Source organism: Rhinolophus hipposideros (genome assembly GCF_964194185.1).
Source record: "Rhinolophus hipposideros genome assembly, chromosome: 7".
NCBI lineage: Eukaryota > Metazoa > Chordata > Mammalia > Chiroptera > Rhinolophidae > Rhinolophus > Rhinolophus hipposideros.
The window spans coordinates 53,789,405-53,816,737 of NC_138053.1; the positions used below are offsets into that span (position 1 = coordinate 53,789,405).

Sequence of the window (27,333 nt, forward strand, 5' to 3'; positions counted from 1 at the left end):
AACAAACTTGTTGTAGAAAAATAACTCAAGTGCAACTTTCAGTAAGTTAGCATGCTAAAAAAATCAATTAATTTAAATATATCAGGCACTAGGATTTTAAGACTTTCTACTCTGACATATAAACTGTTCTTAAAAGAGTATTTCCCCTAAACGTGCCTTAAAAAATAGAAATTCCCACTCCTCATCCTAGACCTGCTGGATCAGATTCCCCAGGGGAGAAAACGGGATTTGCACATTAAACAAGCGCGAAAGGCTACTCTTAGGATGTAGTACGATTGAGAAACATCACATCAAGAAAGCGCAGCTTTTTATTTACAATGAGAGGTTTTCAACTAGCATATGGAATGGTATCATTCTGAAGACCCCACAAATATTCCTAAAACACTCTGATGATTTGATCCAGCAAATTGAGCACTTACTCTGTTCTAGGTGCTAAAAGCCATCCGATAACTATGTAGTTAGAGAGAGTTTACAGACTGAAGGAGGAAAGAGACACAAACAACTATCTATACACTATAGGGGAGCACGGGTTTGGTGCTAAGTTCTCTCATCCAGGTAGTACAGTGTTCCAAAATGCTCCTGTGGCTCAAAGGAACAGGAAGGGTACATTAGTTCTTCAAGGAGAGGAACACTGAGCAGAGCCCTGAGGAATGAATGGAATTCAAGAGGCAGAGATAGAAGAAAAGAAAGGAGGGAAGAAAAGCAGTGTGGCAGAGCAAAGACCTAGGGAGACGATTCAAGGAGCATGAGTAAACTGTCCTTTTTTCCAAAGATAATTCCCACACCTTGATACGAATTCCTGCTAAATCTCTCAGTCTGCGGGGGACTGGTGTGGATTATCCAGTCCATGGCTCAGGCAGAACCTCAATGGCCCTGGGTTCTCTTGAGCAGCTGGGTCCACTTGCTGCTCCCCACACCTCCATCCCATGTGGGTCAATGGTATTAAAGCATATCGACTTAGAACGGGGGATTCATGACAGTTTCAGTCAAGGAGGAAGTGAAAGCCACTGGGTAAAACCGAGAGTAGGCTACTCTTCCAATAAAGACATCATCAAAGATAACAAGAGGGTCATCGGTACTTTTCAACCCATTGGAAATCCTTTTGGCTTTATTTCTAAAATTTCTCTTGCATCATCTGTCCACTTCTTTCTACTTCCACTGTCAATAGTCTGGTCTAGACCAAGGCCCCAACGTCTCTCATCTCAGCTATAACTGCTTCCTAAGAGTCTCTAGAAAAACTAGGCTCCTTCTGCTCTGTTCTCCATTCAACAGCCAGTGTTCTTTTCAAGACAAAAATAAGATCATGTCACAGCCATGATTAAAAGCTTCCAATAGGGACTTAAAAGTGGAAACGAACTGGGCTGGTGAGTGCGTAGCGGCCACCAGAACCTAGCTCCCTACCAACTCAGGCCTCTTCTCCAGGATCGACCATGGGGCTTTGCAAGTGCCCCAAGAGGAAGGTGACCAACTTGTTCTGCTTCGAACACCGGGTCAACGTCTGCGAGCACTGCCTGGTAGCCAATCACGCCAAGGTGGGGCCTTCAGGGGAGCGGCTGAGCAGGGCACTGGGAGGGCAAGTGGTATTGGCATCCTCCAAATCCATGAAGGGCCTGGCGCTAGAATGGAAGCTCCACGAGGGCAAGGACTTGGTTTATTTTGTTCACTGCTATATCCTCTTAAGACAGAGTCTGGCACACAGTGTGTGCTCAATAAATGTTTATTGATTGAACAAAAAAAAAAAAAAAAAAAGCTTCCAATAATGTTCCAACGATTTTGGAGGGTTTTTTTGTTTGTTTGTTTTTCTTGTTTTTTGTTTTCAAACCATGGCCTACAAAGATATGGTCCCTGCCCACCTTACAGCGGTCTCCCCTGACTCCTGCCAGCCTGGCCTTCCTTCTTTCCTTGAACATGTCAAGTTTATTCCAGATGCAGGGACTTTGCACTCCCTTTCTCTCTGCCCAGGAATGGTCCTTCCCCAGATCTCCAGAGAGAATGCTTGTTCTGTCTTTCAATTCTCACTTCAAAAAATAATCTCAGAGAAGTCTTCCCTCATTGAGAAGGTAAAGCAATGCTTCACCTCATTCGAACCTCATTATCTTAGATTCCTGTGACTTTCTGAAATGTTCTTACTTCCTTATATATTATCTGTCTTACTCCATTGGAAGCTTTTATGAAAGCATCACTGTTTCCTTAGCACCAACTACAGTACACACAGCAGATGCTCAATAAATATTTGATGAATGAATTAATAAATCCATCAGCAGATACCACTTTAGACAATCTCTATGCCCTCTGAAGACCTGTTTCCTCAACTATGAAATTAAGATGATAGATTCCATGACTTCTTAATTCTCTTCCAGCTACTGTTCTGAGATGTTAAGCCAGAGGATGGCAAACATTTTCTGCAAAGAATCAGATAGTAAATATCTTAGGTTTTTTGGGTCATACCGTCTCCACTGCAACTATTCATCTTTGCCACGGTAGCAAGAAAGCAGCCGTAGATGATATGTAAACAAGCAAGTGTGGCTGTGTTCCAATAAAACCGTATTTACAAAAACAGGCAGTGGGACATATTTAGTCTGTGGTCTGAAATTTACCCACCCTTATTCTGAACAACAGCATTCCCTGTCACTCTCTCAGGTGGTGGCTATTTTATCTCCCAATCCCTTTGTCCCTATTGTCAGTCCAGACTTTTAGCCCCATTTCCCCTCTTAAATCCTTTTCCCTTAAAGTTCATGCCATCAGATTATATCACTCACTACCTCTTGTTGTCATTCATCTACAGTCTCCTACAATTTACAATTTAAGTACCTGGTGCAATTCACTCCTGCCTGCCTATGTTATTCCTGTCAAAATTCTCAGTAATTCCAATTGTATGAACAGAACTTCCAGTACCCTGGCCTCTCACCTCCTTGCCCTTCTCACCTCTGTGTTCTTGTCCTCCACCCTACCTCAGCCACCAACTCCCACAGTTCTACCCTAGACTTTCTTATTCTACACACAGCAGTCAGAGGGTTCCTTTTCAAATACAAATCAAATGGCTCCTCTACTCAAAACTCTATAACGCTTCCCATCTCACTTAGAGTGACATCCAAAGTCACTCTATCCAGGTAATATGAGTCCTAGTTAACTCTGACTCATCACCTGCCACTCCTCTCCCCTCACTTCACTCTACCTGGACTGTCCTCCTTGTTGTTCTTCAAACAAATCTGGCATTCACCTGCTTCAGGGCCTTTGCACCTGCTGTTTCCTATGTCTGGGACATTCTTTTTCCAGATGTCTATTTGGCTTTCTCAATTCCTTTGTGTCTGATTATATATCACTATATCAAAGGGGTCTTCACTGGCTGCCTTATCTAAAATAGAACCTCTTCAACTCCATCACTCTCTATCCCCCATATCCTACTTATTTTTCTTCATAGCACTTGACATAATCTGATGTATTTATTTTATATTTTGCTGTTTCTGGAATACAAATTACAGGAGAGTCAGGACCTTGTCTTATTCTGCTGTTTCCTCAGCACTAAGATCACAGTGCATGGCTCATAGTAGGTACTCAATAAACATTTTCTCAATTTGTCAAACCAAATCCTTTCGGAAGCAACTGACCTTCTTTCAGTGCTGCTGCCAGTAACGAGGCTGCCTGGGGAGGCTCTCCTGGGTCAGGTTTAATGAGGAGGTGGGGCTCTAGATGGACATCCTCAAAGCCACTCAGTTCTCCAAGTTCAGCATAGATATGCAACTTCTCTTCCAAATATGTACAGATTTGTTGGTCTTGATTATTGAGTATTTCTGTGAAATAGTATTTACCATAAAAGGTTACCACATGAATATAACAACTAAAATGAACACCCAAGTTACAAGACAAAGATGTTGCTAATTAGCAAGCAGTATGCTCTAACACGTAAAATACAAGTTGTTGGGTGGGATAGATCCAAGTTCAAATCCTAACTATTCCATTTAGTGACTGCAGCTTCCAGCAAACGAATCAATTCTCTGAGCTTCCATTGTCTTTTCTACAAATAAGGTACTCAATACATGTCCACTTTCTTTCCCATTCCCCTAATTCCAGAAAAACTGCAAAACTCTTCTATGTTCAGGCTGTTTTCTATTACAACTAAACATTAAGCTCAGGAATGAAATTGAGACGGTTCATCCATGATGAGAGTACCCACGAGGGAAAACAATGCCAAGGCCTGAAACTGCTCGGGCTTCATCCAGCCTTGGTCAAAATCAAACACACTGGTTTATGTTTTTATTTCTAAACATCCAATTTCTTTGACCATCTTTGCATGCATTGTTTTCCTCTGGTTTCAACATGTCACAGGATTCTTAGAGCTTAAAGGGACCTTAGCCGGCATGTAATCCAGGAGTACTCGGTCCTCTCTGCCTCAGAATCACCTGGGGAGAGTTTAAAACACTGATGTCTATTCCCCACCTCCCACATATTCTGAGTGAATTGGTTGAAGGTGGGGCCCAGGCATCAGAATTTTTAAAGGCCTTCCCCAAGTGGTCCTAATGTTCAGCCAAGATGAGAATCACTGAGCTAACCCAATTTCCTTACTTCACAGTTTTGGAAACTGAGGACAGGAGCTATTGTGTTCCTTGTTTGCAGTTGTGCAATTATGACCTGACAGTGCTAGAACCTCAAATTAAACCACTGGACAGCAGTTCCAATGCCAATCTGTTCCACACTGTCCACGGTTACTGTTTCATATATGTCATGAGCAGAATTTTAAACATATACTTGTAATTGCCAAGGAGGAAGAAGGGAGCTGGCCATCTCATTTGAGCACTTCTAGTTCCAGTACTTATTTTTTGAGATTGGTTAGGGTGGGCCTTAGGTGCACAGAATTAGATTAACCATTCAGTCATAACTTCCCATTCCTGACACCTGGCTTTCTCAACATTCACAGACAACACAACCAGGGAGTCAGAGGCGCCTGCTCTGTACCTTGACATTGCTGAATTTTGGCCACTCTTGCCTCAGCTTTCCGCCTCTCTTCATCAGATTCACTTGTCCTTCCCCCTTCTTCTTCTGGGCAACTTTAAAAGACAACAGTCAAGAGAAACAACTGAAACAGAATCCAAGTATTTTTAGGTTCATTAGAAAGGCATGAGAACTTGGCAATAGAATTACTCAAAGGAAAATTCAGCATAAAGAGAATTCATTATGGCCCCTGGCCACGCAATTTGGTTTTCTTGAGTATAGAAAGGACCTTGCATAATATAACACAGCTCTCAAAGTCAGCAGTATAGGCTGACTCAACTATTCCAACAAACACACATACACAAACATACTCTCATGTATACACATACTCACACACATACACAATAACATTAGATACAACTAAAATAATAATTTTTGCTTTCCACTACATTTGGGCAGCTCTATTCTTAATGTGATAGAGTAGAGGAGTTGTAGGGGGTGAGTAGGGTGCCAGGTTGGGTGGGGCGGAAGTAAAAATGAAGCAATTTTACAACATCATTCAAGATCTAATAAATCAAATTACCATTAAGAATGATCACCCCCACTGTCTCACTCCTATTTGTAAAAAGTTTCCTTGCACAATAATGAGGAGTAAATTGACTTAGAGCATTTAAATCCACTAATCTAAAACCGTTTATTGAATGATTCCTCAGAATTCAGCACAGAGAGAAACATAAGACGTGGTCCCTGCCCTCAAGGAGCTTCCAATCTAGTAAACAAACATATATACATAAAAAAAGAGATAATAGCTACAAGGCAATATATGACAAGCACCAAATAAATGTGTTAGAGAGCAGGTATCAAAGAATTTCACGTAAAAAAAGAAACCCCTGGAACTGGAGAGGTCTTCACGAAGGAGGGGAGTCAGGAACTGCACCAAGGATGGGCAGTTCACACTGGCAGAGGGGAGATGGGGCATCACATGCAGGGGGGAGAGGAGAACAAAGCTGTGGATGAGGGGCTACCACAGGCAGATACAGGGGAGCAGACCACTCTGGCTGAGGCAAAGTTTTCATGCAAAGGAGACACAGTTAGAATATTTTCCCCAATTGAGCAAGTCCATTTCCTAGATTATGGCCAGAAGGAAACCTTACCTCTCGACTGCCTGTTGGATCCGTCTCATCCAGTTATTTCGTTCCTCTTTGGAATTGGTATGAATTTCATACATTTCAGGACCAGCAGATGAAGCACTGATCAGAAACATGCCTCTCTCCTCATTAGCAACTTCTCTAGCAATGAGCTTCTGAAGGGAAATAACGGATGGCTTCTGATCCTACAGAAGATAGGAGAACGTGCAGATGAAACAGCAAGCTATCTAAAGTACGGGTCTCATAAAACACATTAGCTAAGGAAAGCAACAATATTAGGCAGTTCTTTTTTTTTTTTTAATTTATTTATTGGGGTGACAATTGTTAATGAAATTACATAATTTCAGGTGTACAATTCCGTATTACATCATCAATAAATCCCATTGTGTGTTCACCACCCAGAGTCAGTTCTCCTTCCATCACCATATATTTGATCCCCCTTACCCTCATCTCCCTCCCCCCACCTCCCTTACCCTCTGGTAACCACTAAACTATGTCTGTGTCTATGAGTTCTTGTTTCTCATTTGTTTGTCTTGTTTTTGGTTTATATACCACATATCAGTGAAATCATAGGGTTCTCTGCTTTTTCTGTCTGACTTATTTCGCTTAGCATTATATTCTCAAGATCCATCCATGTTGTCAGAAATGTTCCTATATCATCTTTCCTTAACGCTGAATAGTATTCCATTGTGTATATGTACCACAACTTCTTTATCCATTCATCTATCGAAGGACATTTTGGTTGTTTCCATGTCTTGGCCACCGTAAACAAAGCTGCAATGAACATTGGAGTACACGTGTCTCTATAGAGAAATGCTTTTATATTTTTGGGGTAGATACCCAGGAGGGCGATTGCTGGGTCATATGGTAATTCTATTCGTAATTTCTTGAGGAATCTCCACACTGCCTTCCATAGCGGCTGCACCAGTCTGCATTCCCACCAACAGTGTATGAGGGTTCCTTTTTCTCCACAGCCTCTCCAACACTTGTTGCTATTTGTCTTGTTGATGATAGCCATTCTGACTGGGGTGAGGTGATATCTCATTGTGGTTTTTATTTGCATTTCTCTGATGATTAGTGATGTTGAGCATTTTTTCATATATCTATTTGTTAGGCAGTTCTTAATATCACTTCCACCATTCCCTAAGAGCTGCGGAAGTTGGTAAATTCTCCAATTGAAAGGGTATGGTGGAGAGAGGATGGAAAAAAATGAAATAGGAGAATGTTTGCCCTTAAGAATCAGTGGTGGAAAAGGACAACTTTTATAAAGAGAAAACAATCAGATCATTAATTAAAAAACTCAAAACGCCATAATCAGGGAGGAGGGATTTTTCTAGAAAGGCATGGGATAGGAAATAGTATATCAAATATTACAAAGAGATTGAGAAGGATGGAAAACCTCAAGAGTCCATTGGATTTGGCGGTTAACAGCAACACTGTTTCAATAAGATGATGGGTACAGAGCCCCCGAGCACCAAGAAATGGACTATAAAAATGAAAGGCAAGAATGAGAAGGCAAGACTTTAGATTCCCCAGGCATAACCAGTGTCTTCTGCTATTGTAGGGATACAGCAACGTAACCTTGATAGTTCTATCTGCACATTTCTCTTCTTCCCATCAACCAGGTGAGCCCCTGGTGGGCAGGGATGGGTTTAACTCATTTTCATATGCCTACCACAGTGCTTTGCATAAAGCAGGTAATACATGTCTGTAGGACTAGATTTAGCTGAATTCCATCAGAGGGGAATAGTGCAAATGGCTAAAATTTGGCATCCAAGCCATGATTAAATCACCTCTTCTTCCAACATTTACTATGACTTGTCAATGTCCTATTCTAAGCCCTGGGGACTCAAAGATGAGTAAGACACTGATAATAGCCATGTAGGTAGACAACTATAGTTGAAAGAATAGTCAAAAGAACGCCTGAAGGATGAACAGTTTTAGGGGTAAATACAAAGAATCTTCTTTGGTTTGTGGCTTCTACCATTGTTTATAGTGTCGGTTACAGGCCATGTTTTGCTTCTCCCTCATGGACTGAGCGATGCCTTTACCCATAGCATGTCACTCCATCCCTCACTGCTGACTCCTTAGTGCAGGCTTGGTTTTCCCAGCATCCCACAGCTTTACCACATCTGAATTGTGTGCAAGGGTTTACCCAGAGTACCTCTTCATCCCATTCTTCTTAGAGCAGAAAGAAAAAAATAAACAAACTACAAAACATGATGGGACAGACCATTGGTTTACCCAGTCCTGTGCCTCTGAAAATGATAGTGAAAGCAGCCCGGAGGCGGTGCTTTTGGAACACTTTTTGCCCTCTCTGGTTAGGAAGGGCCCCTGAGTACTGTTAATATTCCTTATTCGATTATAGATCTATGATTTAAGGCCTTATGTCCTTTCCATCTTTCAACACACAGTTTTAGATTCGTTAGTTTACAATGTAAACAGCTTCTGTATAAAAAGAGGCAGAGTAGGTTGGAATTGCTTACGACATAAGCAGGAGTGAAGTTATTTGAACCAGTTGATTCATGTTACCAGAGGAGGGGAAGTGGTGGAGTCAGATATTTTTTAAATGAAAAATAAGTAAGTGAGTAGAAAGTAGCATTAATTAAATTGCCATCAGATCAGGAGGCGTCAGGGACATATCTATCATTATTCATACTAATCACACAAGACACCAGAGATGATCGAGAATTCAAATGAAATATCTAGGAATGGAGGAAATATGTCTATTTTGGAGATAGACGTCAAAAAATGATGGTGCAAAGGCCTAAACCAGACTGCAGAGATGTTTTGTTTGTGTCACAGCATTTAGAAAACACATTTTTTTAAAAATAGTTGTCAACATTTAAAAACTGGGGGATTCCACTTTTTTAAAAAAAATCTAGATTTCCTTGAAACCTATGCAATTCTACTAACCATTGTCGCCCCAATAAATTTAATTTAAAAAAAGATTTTTTTTAAAAAGTCTAGATTTCTGGGTACTTGGGAAAAGTAGAAGATTAGCAATCCTGGGCCCATATTCTCATTTATTTTTTTAAATTCTTTTATTTGTTTTTGTTTATTTATTAAATGTATTGGGATGACACTGGTTAGTAAAATTACATAGGTTTCAAGTGTACATTTCCATAATACATCATCTATACATTGCATTGTGTGTTCGCCAGCCAGAGTCAGTTCTCTCTCTATCACTATGTATTTGATCCCCTTTACCCTCTTATACCTCCCCTTTCTTTTTACTCTCTGGTAACCATTTAGTTGTTGTCTGTGTCTATGAGTTTTGGTTTCTTTGTCTTGTTCTTTTGTTGCTTTCAGGTTTATATCCCACATATGAGTGAAGTCATGTGGTTCTTGATTTTTCTGTCTGGCTTATTTCACTTAGCATGATAATCTCAAGATTCATCCATGTTGTCACAAATGTATTTCATCTTTTCTTGTCCTGAGTAACATTCCATTGTGTATATGTACCACATCTTTATCCAATCATCTATCAAGGGACATTTTAGTTGTTTAGTTGGCCACTGTGAATAATGCTGCAATGAACATCGGAGCACATATATCTTTATGGACAAATGTTTTCAGATTTTTTTTTTTTGGTAGATACACAGAAGAGGCATTACTGAGTCATATGGTAATTCTATTCTGAATTTTTTGAGGAACCTCCATACTGTTTTCCATAGGGGCTGCACCAATTTACATTCCTACCAGCAGTGTGTGAGGGTTCCTTTTCCTCCAGTCTCTCCAACACTTATTATTTGTCTTGCTGATGATAGCCATTCTAACAGGTGCGAAGTTATATCCATATCCTCATTTAAAAACATGCTATAGCTGAGTAATCCTGCCCTCTTTGAGATGGGGCATGTACTTGCCAGTTCACTATATTTCCTACCACTCTCTATCAGATTCTTGATGCCAAGCCCGCTCCAGTCCACTCACTTACATTCCTGCCCAATCCCTATGGACATTGAGTTGAAGACCTCTGCCACAGGGGAAGAGGAAAAGGAGCTGCTGTCTTTAGCCCCATTGTTACAACATATTCATTTATGATTCCACAAAGTGACTGATTCTATCAGTGGGTAATTACACTCACGATTCCATTGTGATAACAAGACCTTAATGTCACGCCCTATTTTAACTTTCACTTGCACATATCCATGTTCACTTTGTCTTTTTAATCATCCTTCATTTTGAATTACCTTCTTTGATATTCAAGACATCCATCCTCCTAGTCTCAGTATTCCAGGATTTAGTAAACACATCTAGTTTTTCCTATGCATTTCGTAGATTTGGAGCCTACTGCCATTTCCAGCTGATTCCTCTTTAAAAATTAACAAAAATATTTTGTAGGAAAGCTACTTCATCTATCTCTTGCTACTTTCAGATGCTTATCTTCTGGCCATTTCCAAATTCATCATATCTTCTGTACCATGTAGCAAGCATTTATTTAAGAAGTTTTTCTAATAGCACGAGAATCTCACCTGTGGGTATTAACATGAAGATAACTTTCTAAAATACTAAGGTGAGAACTAGGAAGTCCAGATATTTATATACCCTTAACTAATGCATCAATTCCCTCAGGATGTTAACTATAAGATATTTATAGCACATGGGCTGTGACAACTAAATGTATGTGATGAAACTAAAAAGCATACGATTGAAAAGCAGGGTGCACTTGATTCTTTAAGGGTCATGCTCTCTTTTGCTTCCTGACACCAGCAAGGGCTTCGCTGGCCTTCACGAAGGCAGCTACATGTCAGGCTAACATCTTTAGGAAACACTATTAGCACCATCTTACTATTGTCCATTGCCAAACACTTTCTACCAAGAGGAGCTAAGTCATGGCTGCCTTCAACCTTGCATTTAGTGGACTGCATTCCTAAAGTCCCATTTAATGGTAAACATGGTCTATGGGTGGCACAGATAACTCTCCAAGAAGTCAGATAAGAGGAAAAGAACCATATTTCAAGTCATACTGTAAATTAATCATCACAACTTGATCTGAATTCATATGCTCTATTGTCCTAGAAAACAAAATAGTTATCTTTATGCTGTGTCTAATTCTTGATCCATCAGCAGGTCATTTGGCCTATAATACCACCCAGGAAGCAGGAGTTGCTTCTCCTTCAGGTCTTTGGTGTTGAAGAAACCTTTGTTTCTATACAGGTGTGGTGTAAGTTTATTTTCTCTTCCAGCATGGCTCTCATCAACCCACAGGTCAAACAAAATGGTCCCATTTTCCCACTTATTTACTCTGTGTTCTTTCAGAGCATCCCCAAATAACAACAGAGAGGGGTTACAGGACAAATCAATAGGTTGTCATGAAATCTGCAATACATACAGTTCAAATGAATCAGGGACATGGGGACTTACTTAAGGTCTCTTGTTATTCTCTGCTGTAGCTTTGTGAAAGAATCTCTGACCTTTATACGACTTGGCATCATTTTCTGATAAGACACAATGTGCTGAACAAGGTGAAGAAGACTATTGGGCCAACCTGACAAGCACGGATGGGCAGGTAAGGCACTGCTCCAGCCCCTTCCTCCCTAGAACCCATCATGGGTAGGCGTGCTTCTTTGTTTTCTTTGAGCAGCATTAACAGAAACTTCATTAAGCTTTGAATTTGTAAAAACCAGTTGGAATTGATGATATCTGCTAATGGTACCTGAATATCCTATCAGTCAGTGGATGATAAACATCCACATTGTACTGTTCACATGGGTAGTGCATCTTAGATTCATTCTTCTAACAGGGCCTGATGCTCGATAATGATGACAAGGAGTAAATGGATAACTCCTTGTCATCAGCTATCAATTGATCTTCATTCTTTAAGTGAGTCATTTTGGACCACGAGATTTTTAAGAAATGTTATACAATACTGGTTTTACTACTAATCTCAGTCTAACTCTGTGCTGGCAATGAGATTAACATACACACTATAAAGATAAGTGTTATATGAATGGCCTTAGTAATTAGCAACTATTATAGCAGAAATAAGAAAGAATCTTCTTTAAACTTTTGATACCAGGATGGTGTTTTCGTATTAGATAGAGGGAATACCATGACAGTTATGAGTGGGATTAGCAACAGGTACAGCAGGCGCCATCCAATGGCAACAGGCAGCAGGGTGCCCGAAGTAACCAGCATTAACATTTTCGTTGCTGGAAAGTCAAGGGGGATGGTGTCTGAAGGAAAGATCCTAAGAAAGCCCGATGGTAGAGGGTCACTTAGGGTGGGGCGGGGGTGGGGCTTAAGAGGCAGTGCCTGTTGACTAACTAGTACCAATACACGTTAATATTTTCACAGTTGATTAAGCTACTGAACCAGCTGACTACCTGTCCTGGCTTTGATAACTGGACACTTATCGTGCTAGTTAAACCCAATTAGATGCTTGTTACTAAACACTGTAATCACTAATTATAATAGGACTATAATAGGGACATATTCTTGCCAATGACTATTTAATCTCAGTAGGAATTTCAGGTATTTTTAAAATATGCATCAGATGGCCATATACTTACAACAGCTGCAAAGATGTATTTCTGATCTTTTTCTTGTAAAAAGAGCAGCACATCAGTTAGAAGTAGAGCTAGGATATCTTCAAAGAAAAAATATTACTAGTATTAATGAAGCAAACCACAGATCAAATGCCATTATTAAATATTCTAATTTCATGTTTGAAATTGAAATAAATTTATTAAAAATAAAAAGACTAAGATTTAATCAACTTATGAAACTTTTATAAAAACACCTGTTTTATGATAGCCACAGATTTATAGATAAGCTGTGTTTAATTGTGCATGTTGATGTGTGTAACTATAGGTATTGATAAACCTTCAGCAAAATTCAATGCTATTGCTTTCAAAATAGAAGAAAAATACCCAATGAAAAAGAGGGTTCTAAGAAAATGAAGCAAACCCTTATCTGTAGGGGGAAAACAGTGCTCAATTAAAAATGTTAGAGGGCAGCTTCTGCCTTGAATTATACATACAAATTTACTATTTGTTCCATCTAGATCTGAGGGAAGTTTGAGATCCTATACTCCCCTTACAAATTTTTCACAAGAACCCATCTTCACTGTACACTAAACATTCTGACACAAAGTTACCAAACTATTGATTTTGCAAAATGGATAAACACTAAATGAACTGGAACATGAGATCTACAAATTGCGGTTAAAATTTCAGTTTGATGAATATTCTAATTGTTTTTAACATTTAATTGCAATGTGGCAAGTTGCTGTCAACCAATCCCATTTCAGTCATTAGCTACAACCATCACCAAAACTTGACAATCATCCAATGGAATTAACAACCCTCTCATTGCTTATCTCAGGAAGGTATTCAGATGTATTAAAAACAAGGAGAGCATACCAGTGGTTCTTAACTCTGGCTGGGCAGCAGACTCACCTGGGAACTTTTAAGCATCCCTATAATTGAGTTTCATCCCCAGACCAATAAACTCAGAATTTCTGGGAGAAGACTTGAACATTAGTAAATTTTTTAAGCTCCAGGGGCGATTTCAGTGTGTGACCAGGGTTGAAAAAGCCTGGATCAGGCAAGGTGCTAGCTACAGAATCAGCCCTTAAGGATATGAGTAAGCTGCTTTAGACTCTAACCAGATTAACAGAGTCAAGTTAATGCCCATTAGCGAATAGTAGCACTGAGGAAGCATTTACACAAAGGCAAACATGTCAAGGTACGCAGTATTATTATTCAGTGACAAAGATGACATTCAGATTTCGTTTCTCCCCTCAGTGGTCTGCCAGTGGCAGGCTGGCTTCCGGCTTGGCACACACCAGATTCTAGGCGTGTAGGTGTATTGCCTCTCTTTCGACATACCACATTTGCCAAATTAATATTTCAGTGCCAACAATTAGCAGAGTTCTTAGTTCCTTTGATTCAAACATCACATGTGAATTCATAAAACATATATAAAGGCTATTGCTTGGGGTGCAAACTCCCACCAAATGTTTGTAGCGTTGGCCACGTTTGCCTGTGGAAGTTCACAATTCCAGCCGATAGGAATGTGTCTACTGATGTAGGGTTTGTGTGTGTGCCTGCATCTCTGAGCCACTTTTTTTTTTTTGTGGAAAATCTGTCCTCTGTTAAATGAATAACATGTATAAAAGAAGAGCCATAATACCTTTGAAACGGCCAGTAGCAGTTTTCCAAAAAACAAGGCCATCATATAATAGAGTCCTTTCTTTGCTTATCAGTGCCTGCTTCCTAAATACATGGCCGTTTTTGAGCTTTGTATAGGTTTTGTTTTCGATCTTATTTAGGATCTCAAGCCATTTTTGTTTTTTTTCATATTCGCTGACTCTTAAATCCACTGCTGCAATCATATCCTTAATTAAGCAAAGGGCTTTGCATAAGTCTTTATGTTCTTCGGTTCTTTCTGCATGGGAAAAAGAAAGAAAGAAAGAGCACTATACAGTAAGCCAGAGTACTAAGAAAGACATTTTTCCCCTATAGTTTTAAATATAAATTAAATGTATAATCCAAATAGCAAAAATCTCATAACAAAAGTGTTGGGTTAAATTCAAATACCATATTATCACTCTATGCTTCTCCTCCCCAAAAGAACTGTGGAAATATTTAATTACAAAGGATTTACTTATCAGATGTACTTCTGCTGAAACATTGTGAAAATAGAATTTCTGATTTCTAGGGAGTGGTTTGACATGGAGCAGCAGGGCTTGTGCTATATATCCTGACTTAGGCCTTCCTTCCACCTTCCCAGACACAGGTAATCAAGTAATCCCACACCAGGTTTCTCAGAACTTAACCGAGCTGCAGGCCCAAGTTAGAGTCCTTTCATAAAACACAGCTTCAGGGTGCCTTAAGTGGGCCCCATACGCATGTGCCTTCCTGGATCCTTTTCTCCATAAAAATGATGCTAAAATTATATTTTACAACAGCATTAGCATGACTAAAGATGACTAAATTAATATTAAACATTTTTTAAAAAATTGGACCCAGGCACTGTGCCTAGTCAGCCATGCTCATGCCAACAGAGCAGATAATCGTCAATTCGTTATTACTCTTTAAAACATTGGCCACCTGCTCTTAGCTCTGGATTATCTTAAAAATTCTGGAGGAGTTTCTGGAAAAGCTTCCTGAAACTCCGGATGAAACTGAATGTAGCTATTTTCTACAGTTGAGGGAAAAAAAAGCAAAAAACAAAACATCAAAACCTTGTTGATGTTTATTGAGGCGAATGGAACTGAAAGGGAAAGTTTCAGGAGCTTAGAAGGTGCTAGAAGGAGAGGAGAAAAAAAAATTGGCAGAGAAAATAAAAGGTTCTCCAGAGCCAAGAAATAAATACACAGAAATAGCAGTCAGTGGAATGTAAGTCCTCAAAAGCTGTAAACATTTCCAGATTCTAAATGTCTTAAATAGATAGATGAGGACTTTGTCAGAAAACCTCAAGGAACAGATCCAGACACACATTTTTAATAAGAAAGATTCTTTCTCACTGCCCATGAAAGAATACACCTCACTACTTTACTATACCTACTGGCCACAAAATGCCCCATCCTCCCAAAAAAACAGGTTCTTATTTCTAGAGTATATTTCATAAATAAGAAAGTTGAGTAGAGAATGAGTTACAAAGTGACTTGGGGTAAGGCCAAGAAAAGGCTCAAAGTGTTTTGACCTTAAGGGACAAATTACTGTCTTACAAGCTCAAAGTATAGCCGCATCAGCCTCATCTGGGAGTCTTGTTAGAAAAGCATACCTTGGTTGGTTCCACGTCAGACCTACTGATTGAGAATCTGCATGTAAACAAGATCCTCAGGTGAAGGGTAATTTTAATTCCTAATAAAGTTTGAGAAGCACTGCCGTAATGGAGTCACAAGAACCAATGTTCCCAGTAGCTAGAGAGAGAGAGAACTGACCACAGATAAGGTCTGATCAAAGGAGGTGGTGTCCTCAACCACTATGGCAGCTGTGCCTGAGGAGCCATCAGTCATACCTATCATTTCTGACACACAGTAATCCACAATTATTATTCATTCTACCAGGAATTTGTCATGGCCTCGTTCTTGGAGTAGCATTAGCTGACCTAAAACAATCTGAAAAATTTTAGTCTTTGAGATGTTCATATTAAACTTAAGAGAATATGAACATGATACACACTGGAAGTCTTAATTTTGTTTTCACTCTTTTGCTGGGAACAAAAATTTAGAAGGGTTTTCTCTGTAGAGTGAGCTTATATTTTCTTTTTTTAAAAATTATAGGCAACAATAAAAATGAAACACAAGAAATGGAAGCCACCATTCCTGCCTGAACTACATTCTAAATATTACTAAAAAATGGAAAGAACATGAGGTGTGATAAAAAGATACAGTGAATGTTTAAATTAAAAGAAAATTATTACAGTTAAAGACACATTGCCATTAATCCTCCTCAAAATACTACCCCTCGCTTTGAACACACTTGCCCATTGTTTTTGTCACTTTCTAAAGCAGTTCTGAAGTCCTCTTTTGTGAGGGTCTTTAGATGCACTGTCATGGCTGCCTCGATGCCCTGAATCATTTTGACTTTGGGGAAGAGCCAGAAGTCACACTGTGCCAGATCCAGTGAATAAGGTGGATGAGGACACACCATAATGTTTTTATTTGACAGAAATTACTGTATACCAGAAGCGATGTGTGACACGGAGTGTTGTCATGATGGAGGATGATTTATGGCACACTTTAAAACACACCTTCTCTCAACAGTAGCTCTCACTCTACTGACAGCACAAACAAGTTAAAACTTGTCACACATTGTTACTCAGGTTTCGACCGTGCAGCTTCCTGTATTGAAGAGAGAGAGAGCTTCCTGCCTCTCCATTGGACGGCACGCAGCAGCAGCATTCACCATATTCTTTTATCAAAACAGAAAGGCTCTGTGTCACACACTGCTTCTGGTATGACAATTTCTGACAAATAAAAACATTGCAGTGTGTCCTCATCCACCTTATTCACTGGTACTGTGTAACTTCTGGCTCTTCCCCAAAGTCATAATGACCGTGAAAGGTCACATTTTGAATCAATTCAGGACATTGAAGCAGCCACAACAGCGCAAATAAGACCCTCACAAAAGAGGACTTCCAGAACTGCTTCAGAAAGTGGCATGAATGATGGGGTAAGTGTGTTTGAAACAAGGGGGAGCATTTTGAGGGGAATAATGGCAATGTGTATTTCACTGTAATAATTTTTTTTATTTAAACATTCACCAAATTGTTTGATCATACATTGTATGTCATGCATCTCTACTCACCTAAACCCGTTCACCCAAAAAAGATGTTAGACGTTGACCTTTTTAGAGCACGCATCTAAGATCTCATTGATCTTATATGGTATCTTAAGACATCATTTTGGTTATCCCCAAGTCAACTGATCTTAATAAAGATAATAAAAACAGCTGACATTTGGTGCTAGGATCAATCACATGTATTTCATCAGACTACTGGAAAAGCAGTAGGAAGACGAGGACGAAGAGGTGGTAAGGTCTGGATATAGGGAAAACTGTAGAAGAGAAAGGCAGGGTCAAAGTATGAAGAAGCCTTGGTTTTAGCTGCTTGGAGGAATTCAGGCTATTGGCCAAGCCACATTATAAAAGATAAATTTTCAAAATGGATCCTAAGGCTTTAACAACTTTCCCATAAAGAAAATCTTTATGAAGCAGAGGCCACAAGCATTTACAGCTCTTTACAGCACCTCAGGTATGTTTCAAACTAATGAAAAAAGCAAATGTTTGTTCCAGAAGTCATCACTCACCCTTTGTATACTGCAGTATCCTTTCCACCAAGACAGGGTATTTTGTGATGCGCTGAGTGACCAGCAGAATGCATTCTGGAATTCCTCGGCGTCGAGCCAAAAGATTACTATTGCGGAGCTTAAAAAATATACATCCATGTTTATATACACAAACTCTATCTCTGTATTTTCTTTTTAGGTGTGAATTTAATACAAAGAATCTACAACAGCATAATTCTATTCAGACACAACACAATATGCATTATTAATTAAAACGATGTATTGTCATTAAATTTTATACTTTATACTTTGTCATTAATTTCAATAACCCAACTCTCCAAGATTTCAAGAAGCTTTGACTTGTTCTGATGTATTTCCAAAAGTGAGCGAATTCCAATACTTATAAGTGGTAAGATTCATGAACAGCAAAAGTTTTGAAAAATCCTCAGAAATCAAAGTTAGATTTTGAAGATGAGTTTGCAGTTTACTATGTTTTTCCAACAGATCTTTCTCTACATTTGTTACTATTTATCATATCACTTCAAGTTCCCTTATCAGGGCAAATTTTTTCTAAAAGTCTCAGTGTCTTCTTTAAGTTTCCAAGTTTTCAATATATACATATATGGGAAGGAAAAAAAAAAGGGAATCTGGAAGCATTTTTTAAATGGTAGATAAAAATTTAGACTCCATTAAACTATAAAGGAAAAATTTCTTCAACAAATAAATTAGATGCCCGCTCCCCAAAGGGAAGGGGAACATTCAAATCGAAAGAGATTTAAAAGATGTAACCCCCCCATATATAGTTGTGAACCTTGGAGAGATCCTGATTTAAGCAATCCAATTTTAGGAGATAATCAGGGAAATTTGAACACTGGCCAGCTGTTAGAAAATATTAAAAATTATTGTTAATTTATCTAAGTGTGATGGTCATTGTGATTTTTAAAATATATCATATTGTTTAGCGATATATACTACATAAATAATATTCGTCATGGATTTGCTTCAAATTAATCCCATGCGGGTGAGGTAAATTCTGTCTTTAAAATTTTTACTATGGTTCTTCTGATTTAAAACTTGTCAGGGCATGAAAAGCTTTAAAGGACATTACAGAGGTGCTCAGAAGCTTGGAAGACATGAATTCACAAATATAAGATATGAAAAACAAATGATTTGGAAGAAATATATCACATGCAGAAAAAAAGACTTTCCATCTTTGCCACAAACCTATCAGTCCTTCCTTCTCCTTTCCCTGAAAAACTGCACTAGATGGGAGTCTAGCTTAGAGCATATAAGAAACAAGCATCAGCTACTTCCCCATGATGGCTTACCACTTTGTAATAGAGTTTTTACAATACTTACCTTAATAAAATTCTGAAACTTTTTATTCTGCTGGAGTTCTTTAAAGAGGCTAACAGCTTCTTTGTGATGGCTACAGAATTCTCCATATATTTTCTTCATTTTATTTGCATTTTCTTCTGAAAACTGAGAATAACATTTCAATGATGGCTTATAAATTTAGTCTGTCTGAACACTAAAAAGAACATGCAATTTCCATATATTTCAATACATTCTTTACAAATAAAAGAATAAACATCAGGGTTTTCAAAGCTCAACGCTGATGAGCATATGTCAAAGTAATTGTCTACTTATTAATCTACAAACAGATAATAATGTTGGCATATTCTGTTTGTCTATTAATAGGCCTGCTTCTTAGTAATATTAGAAATGTTTTATAAAAGCAATTCATGTTACTTTTCTGGTCTTCTCATTGCATATGAGCAAACAATTTACACGACAAAAAAAAAAAAGAAGAAGAAACATCATGGAACTTCTGAACACAATCATTTCTCTTCCCCAAACACTTTTAAAATTAAAATAAAGGGAAGTATTCAAGAGGTAAAGGGAAGACATCAACCTAGTATGCTCAGATTATATTGAACAAATTCAATTATCAAATAGCCAAATGAAAAACATTTGACATATTTTCTAATTTTTTAAAGTGTTTGTGCAACTTTATCACTTCAATTTACAGTTTTAACACTTTATAGATTGAAGGAAGGGTTATGTGGAAACATTTAGGGGTCCTCAGGAAGGGTCCTCTCACTAGTTGACATTACACTGGCTAACTGATCACGTCCATGGACTCAGTTGGGAATTTGATTTATGTCAGTGCATCACAAATGGGCCAAGAGGCAGGTAATCATTAGCCAAGATAAAAGAGAAAGATGAATAATCAGGAGGCCAATTTATTAACTGATGGAAAGCAGTAGAGATGTGAGATAGATATTTCAATAAGTTTCAGCAGGAGAAATATCTGTCTCCCAGGGAGAAAAATATCTCTGTCTCTCTGAACTCTAGGGCTTTAATCATAATAGATCTGGCTCACTCTAGTGTCTGTTTTGGAGATGTTGGTAAGACTATCAAGGGCCCACTAAGGGAGCCACATTATTGGAGAGCCATCACAATAAGAAGTCTAAGTAGAGTTTTCATAAGGGGATTTATTTATGGCTGTGACTCCTGGTGGAGACGGTGATAGAGCCAGGAATAATCCAGCCAAGTTCTGTGACACACCCAGAGCCAGTCACTGGCTGTTAAAAGCCCTCAGGGATCAGTCATAGAAACCAAAATCAAAGAAAAGAAACCAACCCAAACCATCTGTCAATCAGAATGAAATAAATTTCAGTTCTCCACAGGCTTTCAACACTGTAGAGAATCTATTATATTGGTGGGAAGGTAACTGCAATTTTTGCGATTATTTTTAACCTTTTAAATCGCAATTACTTTTGCTCCAACCTAATACAAACCGTCAGGTTTCGGAGGTTAGGGCCTTTAAGTCTTTCTTACCTGTTGTACTAGAATATCTCCAATTCGGTTGATAATGAAATTCTTGTCATTGTCAGCACAGGATTCCTGTCTCCTCTCCTTCATGCTGTAGAAGAAATGCCTATGAATTTCAAGCAACTCATCTAAACAGGGGAAAATTTTATCCACGGTGCTGTGGTCAAGCTGCAGCTCCTCTTTCATTCCTTTCCTGAAGACCTCAGACATGATGAACAGGGTCTGGATGTGATGCATTTCTGTTTGCATTAGCTCTGAAACATGTGAGCAGAAATAAGCTTTAAACACCAGTATCCCTACTGACTTAAGTTAGCAGCCAAACACTAGATATTACATAACTAAAAAGAGGGAACATTTAGAAATAACATTCTTCCACTATAAAAGTCAGCATTGATTAAACATTTAATGTAAGGTCAAATTATTGGTCTATATTTTTTTCCAGATAAGAGGACACATGTAAGTTAATTCCAATATATAAGAACCCAATGTATCAGAAAGTCTCATAATATAAAACATCTTTAAGTACCTTCAGCTAGAAACCAGGTCTTATTCTCTCCTGAGTGCTCTATAAAACATAGGTTTGCCTGTTTTCTTTCTTTCCTTTTTTTTTTTTTTTTGTCATTACTGTTTTTGCATTGAGTAGGAGCACAATTAATTTGGAGAATTAAATTGGGTTAAATATAATAAAGTTCCTCAAAGCAGACAACAGGAGGTCCTTTCTATTCCTGCATCTGTCTCCAAAATTCCACTTTCTCCAGGGAAAAACAACATCATGATCAAGGACATCATGGAGAAAGTGAAAAAACAGTCCACACAGATTGGGAGAAAATATTTGCAAATCACATATCTGATAAGGGACTCATGTTCAGAATACATAAAGAACTCCTGTAACTCAAGAATAATAATTAAAAAAAAAATAGGTAAAAGAGTTGAATAGATGTTTCTCCAAAGAGATATACAAATGGCCAGTAAGCACATGAAAAGCTGCTCAACATTATTAGCATCAGGGAAATGCAAATCAAAACCATAGTGAGATACTACTTGACACATGCTAATTGTAATAAAAAAGATGGGCAATAAAGAAGTGTTGGTGAGGATGTAGGAAAATTGGGACTCTCATGCAATGCTAATAAGAATGTAAAATGGTACAGTTGTTTGGAAAATAGCCTGGAAGTTCCTTAAAACGTTAAACAAAGTTACCGCATGATGTCACAAGTGGAAACAACCCCAACTAACCATCAACTGATGATTAGATAACAGAGTGTGATATACTTATACAATGAAGTATTATTCAGCTATAAAAAGAAATGGAGACTGATATATATATATGTATTTATATATATATATTATACAATATGTATAATACATATTTACATGTATTGTTACATATTGTACAAAATGTGATCTTTTGTCCCTGGTTTCTTTCATTTAACATCATGTTTTCAAGATTCATTCATATCATAGCCTGATATATAAAAGATCACATAGTGTACAATTCCATTTATGCAAAATGTCCAGAATAGGCAAATCCATACAGACAAAAAGTAGCTAGTGGTTGCCAGGGGCTGAGTGGGAGGGGGAAATGGGGAATGACAGTAAATGAGCACAGCGTTTCTTTTTGGAGTGATGAAAATGCTCTGGAATTAGACAGTAGTTGATGGTTGCACAACTCTGAATATATTAAAAACCATCAGATTACTGTAAAGGGGTGAATTTTATGGTATGTGAATTAAATCATATATGATTTAATTCATACATGATTTAAAATATACATGATGTATGTTAAAAGTACATCATAGGGCCAGCCCGGTGGCTCAGGCGGTTAGAGCTCCATGCTCCTAACTCCGAAGGCTGCCGGTTCGATTCCCACATGGGCCAGTGGGCTCTCAACTACAAGGTTGACAGTTCAATTCCTCGAGTCCCGCCAGGGATGGTGGGCAGTGCCCCCTGTAACTAAGATTGAACATGGCACCTTGCGCTGAGCTGTCGCTGAGCTCCCGGATGGCTCAGTTGTTTGGAGCGCATCCTCTCAACCACAAGGTTGCCGAGGTTCAACTCCTCGACTCCTGCAAGGGACGGTGGACTGTGGCCCCGCAACTAGAAACAGCAACTGGACCTGGAGCTGAGCTGCACCCTCCACAACTAAGACTGAAAGGACAACAACTTGACTTGGAAAAAAGTCCTGGAAATACACACTGTTCCCCAATAAAGTCCTGTACCCTTTCCCCAATTAAAAAAATAAAAATCTTAAAAAAAATGCATCATAAGAGAAAATAATAATTTTACATTTGTGGGAGCACTGCAAGTTCTAGATTGGTATTTCCAAACTCACGCATTTGGAGAAAGACCCTACAATATCAGCCATGGAGGGTAAACAAATATAATTGTAGCTTTGTTTATTATTTTATCATAAGCAAATTTTTTTTAACTGAGAACCCCCAACTTTTCATTATTATTGTATACCATATTTTAGTGCCTACTCTGTACTAAACATATATGTATATCATTTCATTTAATCTTTTAACCCATTATAACCAAAAAAAAAAAAAAGAATGATTTCCCTCATCTTTAAAGGTGAGACAAAGAAAAAGAAAGGTGAAGGATTTTCCCCATAACCCAAACCTTTCTAACACAAAAGGACATTCTTTGAACTACATACACTACATGATAAATCACCCCAAATGCGTTAGATTATTTTTAATATATGAAATGAAGAGATAAATGAAGAAAAATTATAGCACACTCTAAATTACATGAGAAATACTAAAGGCGAATTGGCTAATTCCTTTCTGTAACTCCCACCAGTACAGCTCTGGACAGCTTTCAAAGCATGCTCGCACATCACCTCACCTGACTTGCGTAACTACCACCCGACTCAGGTGAGAAAGGGTCTTCATTGGCAATGGACTTTTTGGTCCATACCTGCATACAGGCATACGTTGTTTTACCGTGCTTTATTTTCCTTCACAGATGTTGTGGGTTTTTTGCAAAATGAAGGCAAGACCCTCCATTGGCAAAAAAATCACAATTTGCTCTATTGCAACACATTGTATTGTGGTGGTGTGAAACCGAACCTGAACTATCTCCAAGGGCTGCCTATACATAAGATCAGTGAAAACTAAGAGCTCGTCTCATCTTTCAAATAAGGTACCTTCTAAGAACCACTTTTTAGCATCAACTTTGTACCTGAAAATTTTCTAAACTTCATTTTTTCCTAATTAGTGTATAATTTAACTTCCCCTAATTCGGATTGTCTCCAGTCCAAATGGCATGAAATAGTAAAATGTCATCAGAGTTGCACTCCATACTCAGGACTGCAGCACACAGTCACACATTGCTGATCCAGGTGCTGCCAGCCCGACTGCAGTCTATACAAATGGCATCCCGTGGTGTGTGCGGGCTAACCACGGGGCCACATATGCAGCAGTATGTCCACACTACATTAAAACATATGAAATTTTACTGTGATTCTTATAATAGCAGAGGGAAAAGAGAATAGGCAATGCCTAAGTAAACTTGGAAAGGGTTTGAGAAATAAACTTTGCTTTGTACCAGGTACATATAATATCTCATAACATTTTAAACCTCAGTGTCATTATCACCATTTTACAAATGGAGAAACTGAGGTCCAGGTACGTTAAACAATTTGTCTGAGATCAAGTAACTAGAAAATGGTAGAACTGGGATTTGAACCAAGGTCTGAATGGTTGCAAATTCCAGGCCCTTTCCTCTATACAGTACTGATTCAGCCCAAGGAGCATATCTGAAAAGCTTACCAAAAATGACATCCTGTCTTTTGATGACATCTTTCTCCTGCTTACTACAAAACGAGGAGTCCACCACAAGACTCCAAGATTCGGCTTCGAATTCCTGGGCATCACTGCTGAGGTCACTCCACAGAGAAGAATCCACGACATCTAAAGTGATTTTAGAAAAGAAAAGTCAGAAGTGGAGTAACATGAGTAATACAAACAGACTTTTTTACAAGTCCCCATACTTACGGATTCATCACACTAATAAATGTGCTACGAACATAGAAACAATTAAGCCAAAATACTGTTGTAGCATTGAAACATCTGAAAACCAAACTGGTAAAATGGTACAAATCAACATTGTTCTCATAAAAGCAAAGAAGTATCAGACATTAATACAGTGATTGTGTACATGCCAAAAAAGAAGGACATTTGAAGATTCTTTTGTTTGTTTTGGCTTGCTCTATTTTCGTTTTACTTTTGGTAACTTTCAGAGTCCACAGTGTGCTTGCAGAATCTTGAACACCCTGATTGCTTTTGCTCCAGGTTATTTTGCACTGTTTACTCAAATCTGAATTTTATACTTGATTTGCTTTTTTCCTTGGCTTGCTGTCCTTAATATAAACATGAAGCAGGGTGTAAAGACTCGAGTCACAGGTGAGTATAGATTTTTCTGACAGAATTTGACCACACACACACACACCCTTCAGAAAATTAAATTCTATTGGTCCAAATAGCACTTCTGAGAGATATTCTAGCTCAAGCAGTAAAGACGACATGACAAGTGGTTACTATCTAAAATTTATAAAGAACTCACACAACTCAACACCACAAAAACAAAGAATACAATTAAAAAATGGGCAAAGGACACACAGATGGCCAATAGACGTATGAAAAGATGCTCAACATCACTAATCATCAGGAAATGCAAATTAAAACCACAATGAGATATCACCTCACACCTATCAGAATGGCTATCATCAATAAATCAACAAATGACAAATGCTGGCAAGGATGTGGAGAAAAGGGATTCCTCGTGCACTATTGATGGGATTGCAGATTGGTGCAGCCACTGTGGAAAATAGTATGGAAGTTCCTCAAAAAATTAAAAACAGAACTACCTTATGACCTAGCAATTGCGCTCCAATGTATATTTATTCAAAGAAATCCAAAACATTAATCCAAAAAGATATATGCATCCCGATGTTCACTGAAGAACTATTTACAATAGCCAAGAGATGGATACAACTGAAATGCCCATCAATGGACAATTGGATAAAGAAGATATGGTACATACACACAATGGAGAATTACTCTGCCCTAAAAAAGAATGAAATCTTACCATTTGCAACAACATGGACCTAGAGGGTATCATGCTAAATAAAATAAGTTACTCTGTGAAAGACAAATACCATATGATCTTACTTATATGTGGAATCTAAAGAACAAAATAAATGAACAAACAAAACAGAAACAGACTCACAGAGAACAAACTGATGGTTGCCACATGGGAGGGGGCCGTCGGGGGTGGGAGAAAAAGGTAAAGGAATTAAGAAGTACAAATTGGTAGTTATAAAATAGTCACAGGGATGTAAAGTACAGCACAGGGAATATAGTCAATAATATCGTAATAACTGTATAACGCAAGGTGGTAACTACCAGACTAGTTAGGGGCATCATTTCATAAATTATATAAATGTCTAACCACTATGCTGTACACCTGAAACTAATATAAAATAATATTGAATGCCAGCTATAATTGAAAAATAAAAATATAAAATGTAATGTTTAAGCATTTTAAAGAAAATAAATAAATAAATAAACATGCATTAAAAAAAAAAGATGACATGACAATTAAGTTTAAAATAAAAGAAAGACTCCTGCAGCACAGTCCACTCCTTTCTCTTGTTACTACCTACTCTCCTTTCATTTGGTTTTCTTTTACCTATTGCTACAACTCGGATATGACAATTCCCCAGATTATGTTCCATCCTACAAAACATGCTCTTTTGAAAAAAAATGCTTTTATTCCCATAGAAGTAGGAGGCAACAGATGAGGATAAATATCCCAGAGTTCTAAGCAAGTCCAGTCTTAACTAACTGAAGTATACATATTTTTATGTATAATCCTATTACGATTCATTATCAGCTGTAAAACTTTTTAAAAGAATAGCAACAAACATGCAATGTATGTCATTTTCTTCATTATGTTTTGACATATGTCCATTTTAAAAACACATCCTATTTCCTTGGTCATTCTATGGAAGTATGGAAGTCTTCTTTGGGGCTTTTTTTTTTTTAACCAGAAGAACCTATACCAAAGAGACACCATGAAACAGAATTCTTTTAAAAAAAACAAAGAACATGTTTCAACCTCACATCCTGCAGAAAATTTTCTTTTTGGTGAACACTCATAGAAACACAAATACAAACATGTCTTCTTCTCACCTTCCATTAAGAAAGAATCCGTGGAGGGAGATGAGCCCACGGACTGTAACAGCTCATCAGAATGAGACCTGCTTCTCCAGGTGTTGCCGTCACTCTCAGACTCCAAGGATGTCCCTGACCTCCTGGAGCTGGAGGGAGGGAGAAGAGTTAGCTCCAGCAGTGGCTGAGACGTGAAGATATAAAACCATACTGAGCCTTACCTTTCCAGGGAGGTACCTGGAACACTTCTCGACAACGGATGGACCTGCCCCACAGTTTCTTTCCTCCCAGTCGGCAATCCAATAGGCATGGAGGAAGAAGGGTACAAGGAGAGACCAGGCAGTGGGATATCTCTAAATGAAGAATCTGGAAATCAGAATGGATGCTTCATGTGTTTTCATTGAGGGCAGTAATTACAAGAAAAGGTAGTCACTTAAAAGCCAGAAAGCTAAACACTTGAATGGCAGCTTCTAATGTAGCACATACCCAGCCTTGA

At 38.3% G+C, this 27,333-nt stretch overlaps 1 protein-coding gene across 4 annotated transcripts in view; it reads right to left on the reverse strand.

Annotated features, from left to right (window-relative positions):
- The window catches only part of ARHGEF28 (Rho guanine nucleotide exchange factor 28), a 290,776-nt gene that overhangs the window by 47,120 nt on the left and 216,323 nt on the right, over positions 1-27,333 (reverse strand). For all 4 annotated transcript variants that reach the window (XM_081053984.1, XM_081053985.1, XM_081053983.1 and 1 more), the window contains 11 exons: positions 27,059-27,203; positions 26,859-26,986; positions 24,435-24,575; positions 20,665-20,912; positions 19,180-19,302; positions 17,842-17,959; positions 14,217-14,471; positions 12,593-12,669; positions 6,084-6,262; positions 4,954-5,045; positions 3,609-3,791 (listed from right to left, as the gene is read on the reverse strand). In XM_081053984.1, the coding sequence (XP_080910110.1) occupies positions 3,609-3,791; positions 4,954-5,045; positions 6,084-6,262; positions 12,593-12,669; positions 14,217-14,471; positions 17,842-17,959; positions 19,180-19,302; positions 20,665-20,912; positions 24,435-24,575; positions 26,859-26,986; positions 27,059-27,203 (1,689 nt within the window). The remainder of the gene's footprint in view (positions 1-3,608; positions 3,792-4,953; positions 5,046-6,083; positions 6,263-12,592; positions 12,670-14,216; positions 14,472-17,841; positions 17,960-19,179; positions 19,303-20,664; positions 20,913-24,434; positions 24,576-26,858; positions 26,987-27,058; positions 27,204-27,333) is intronic.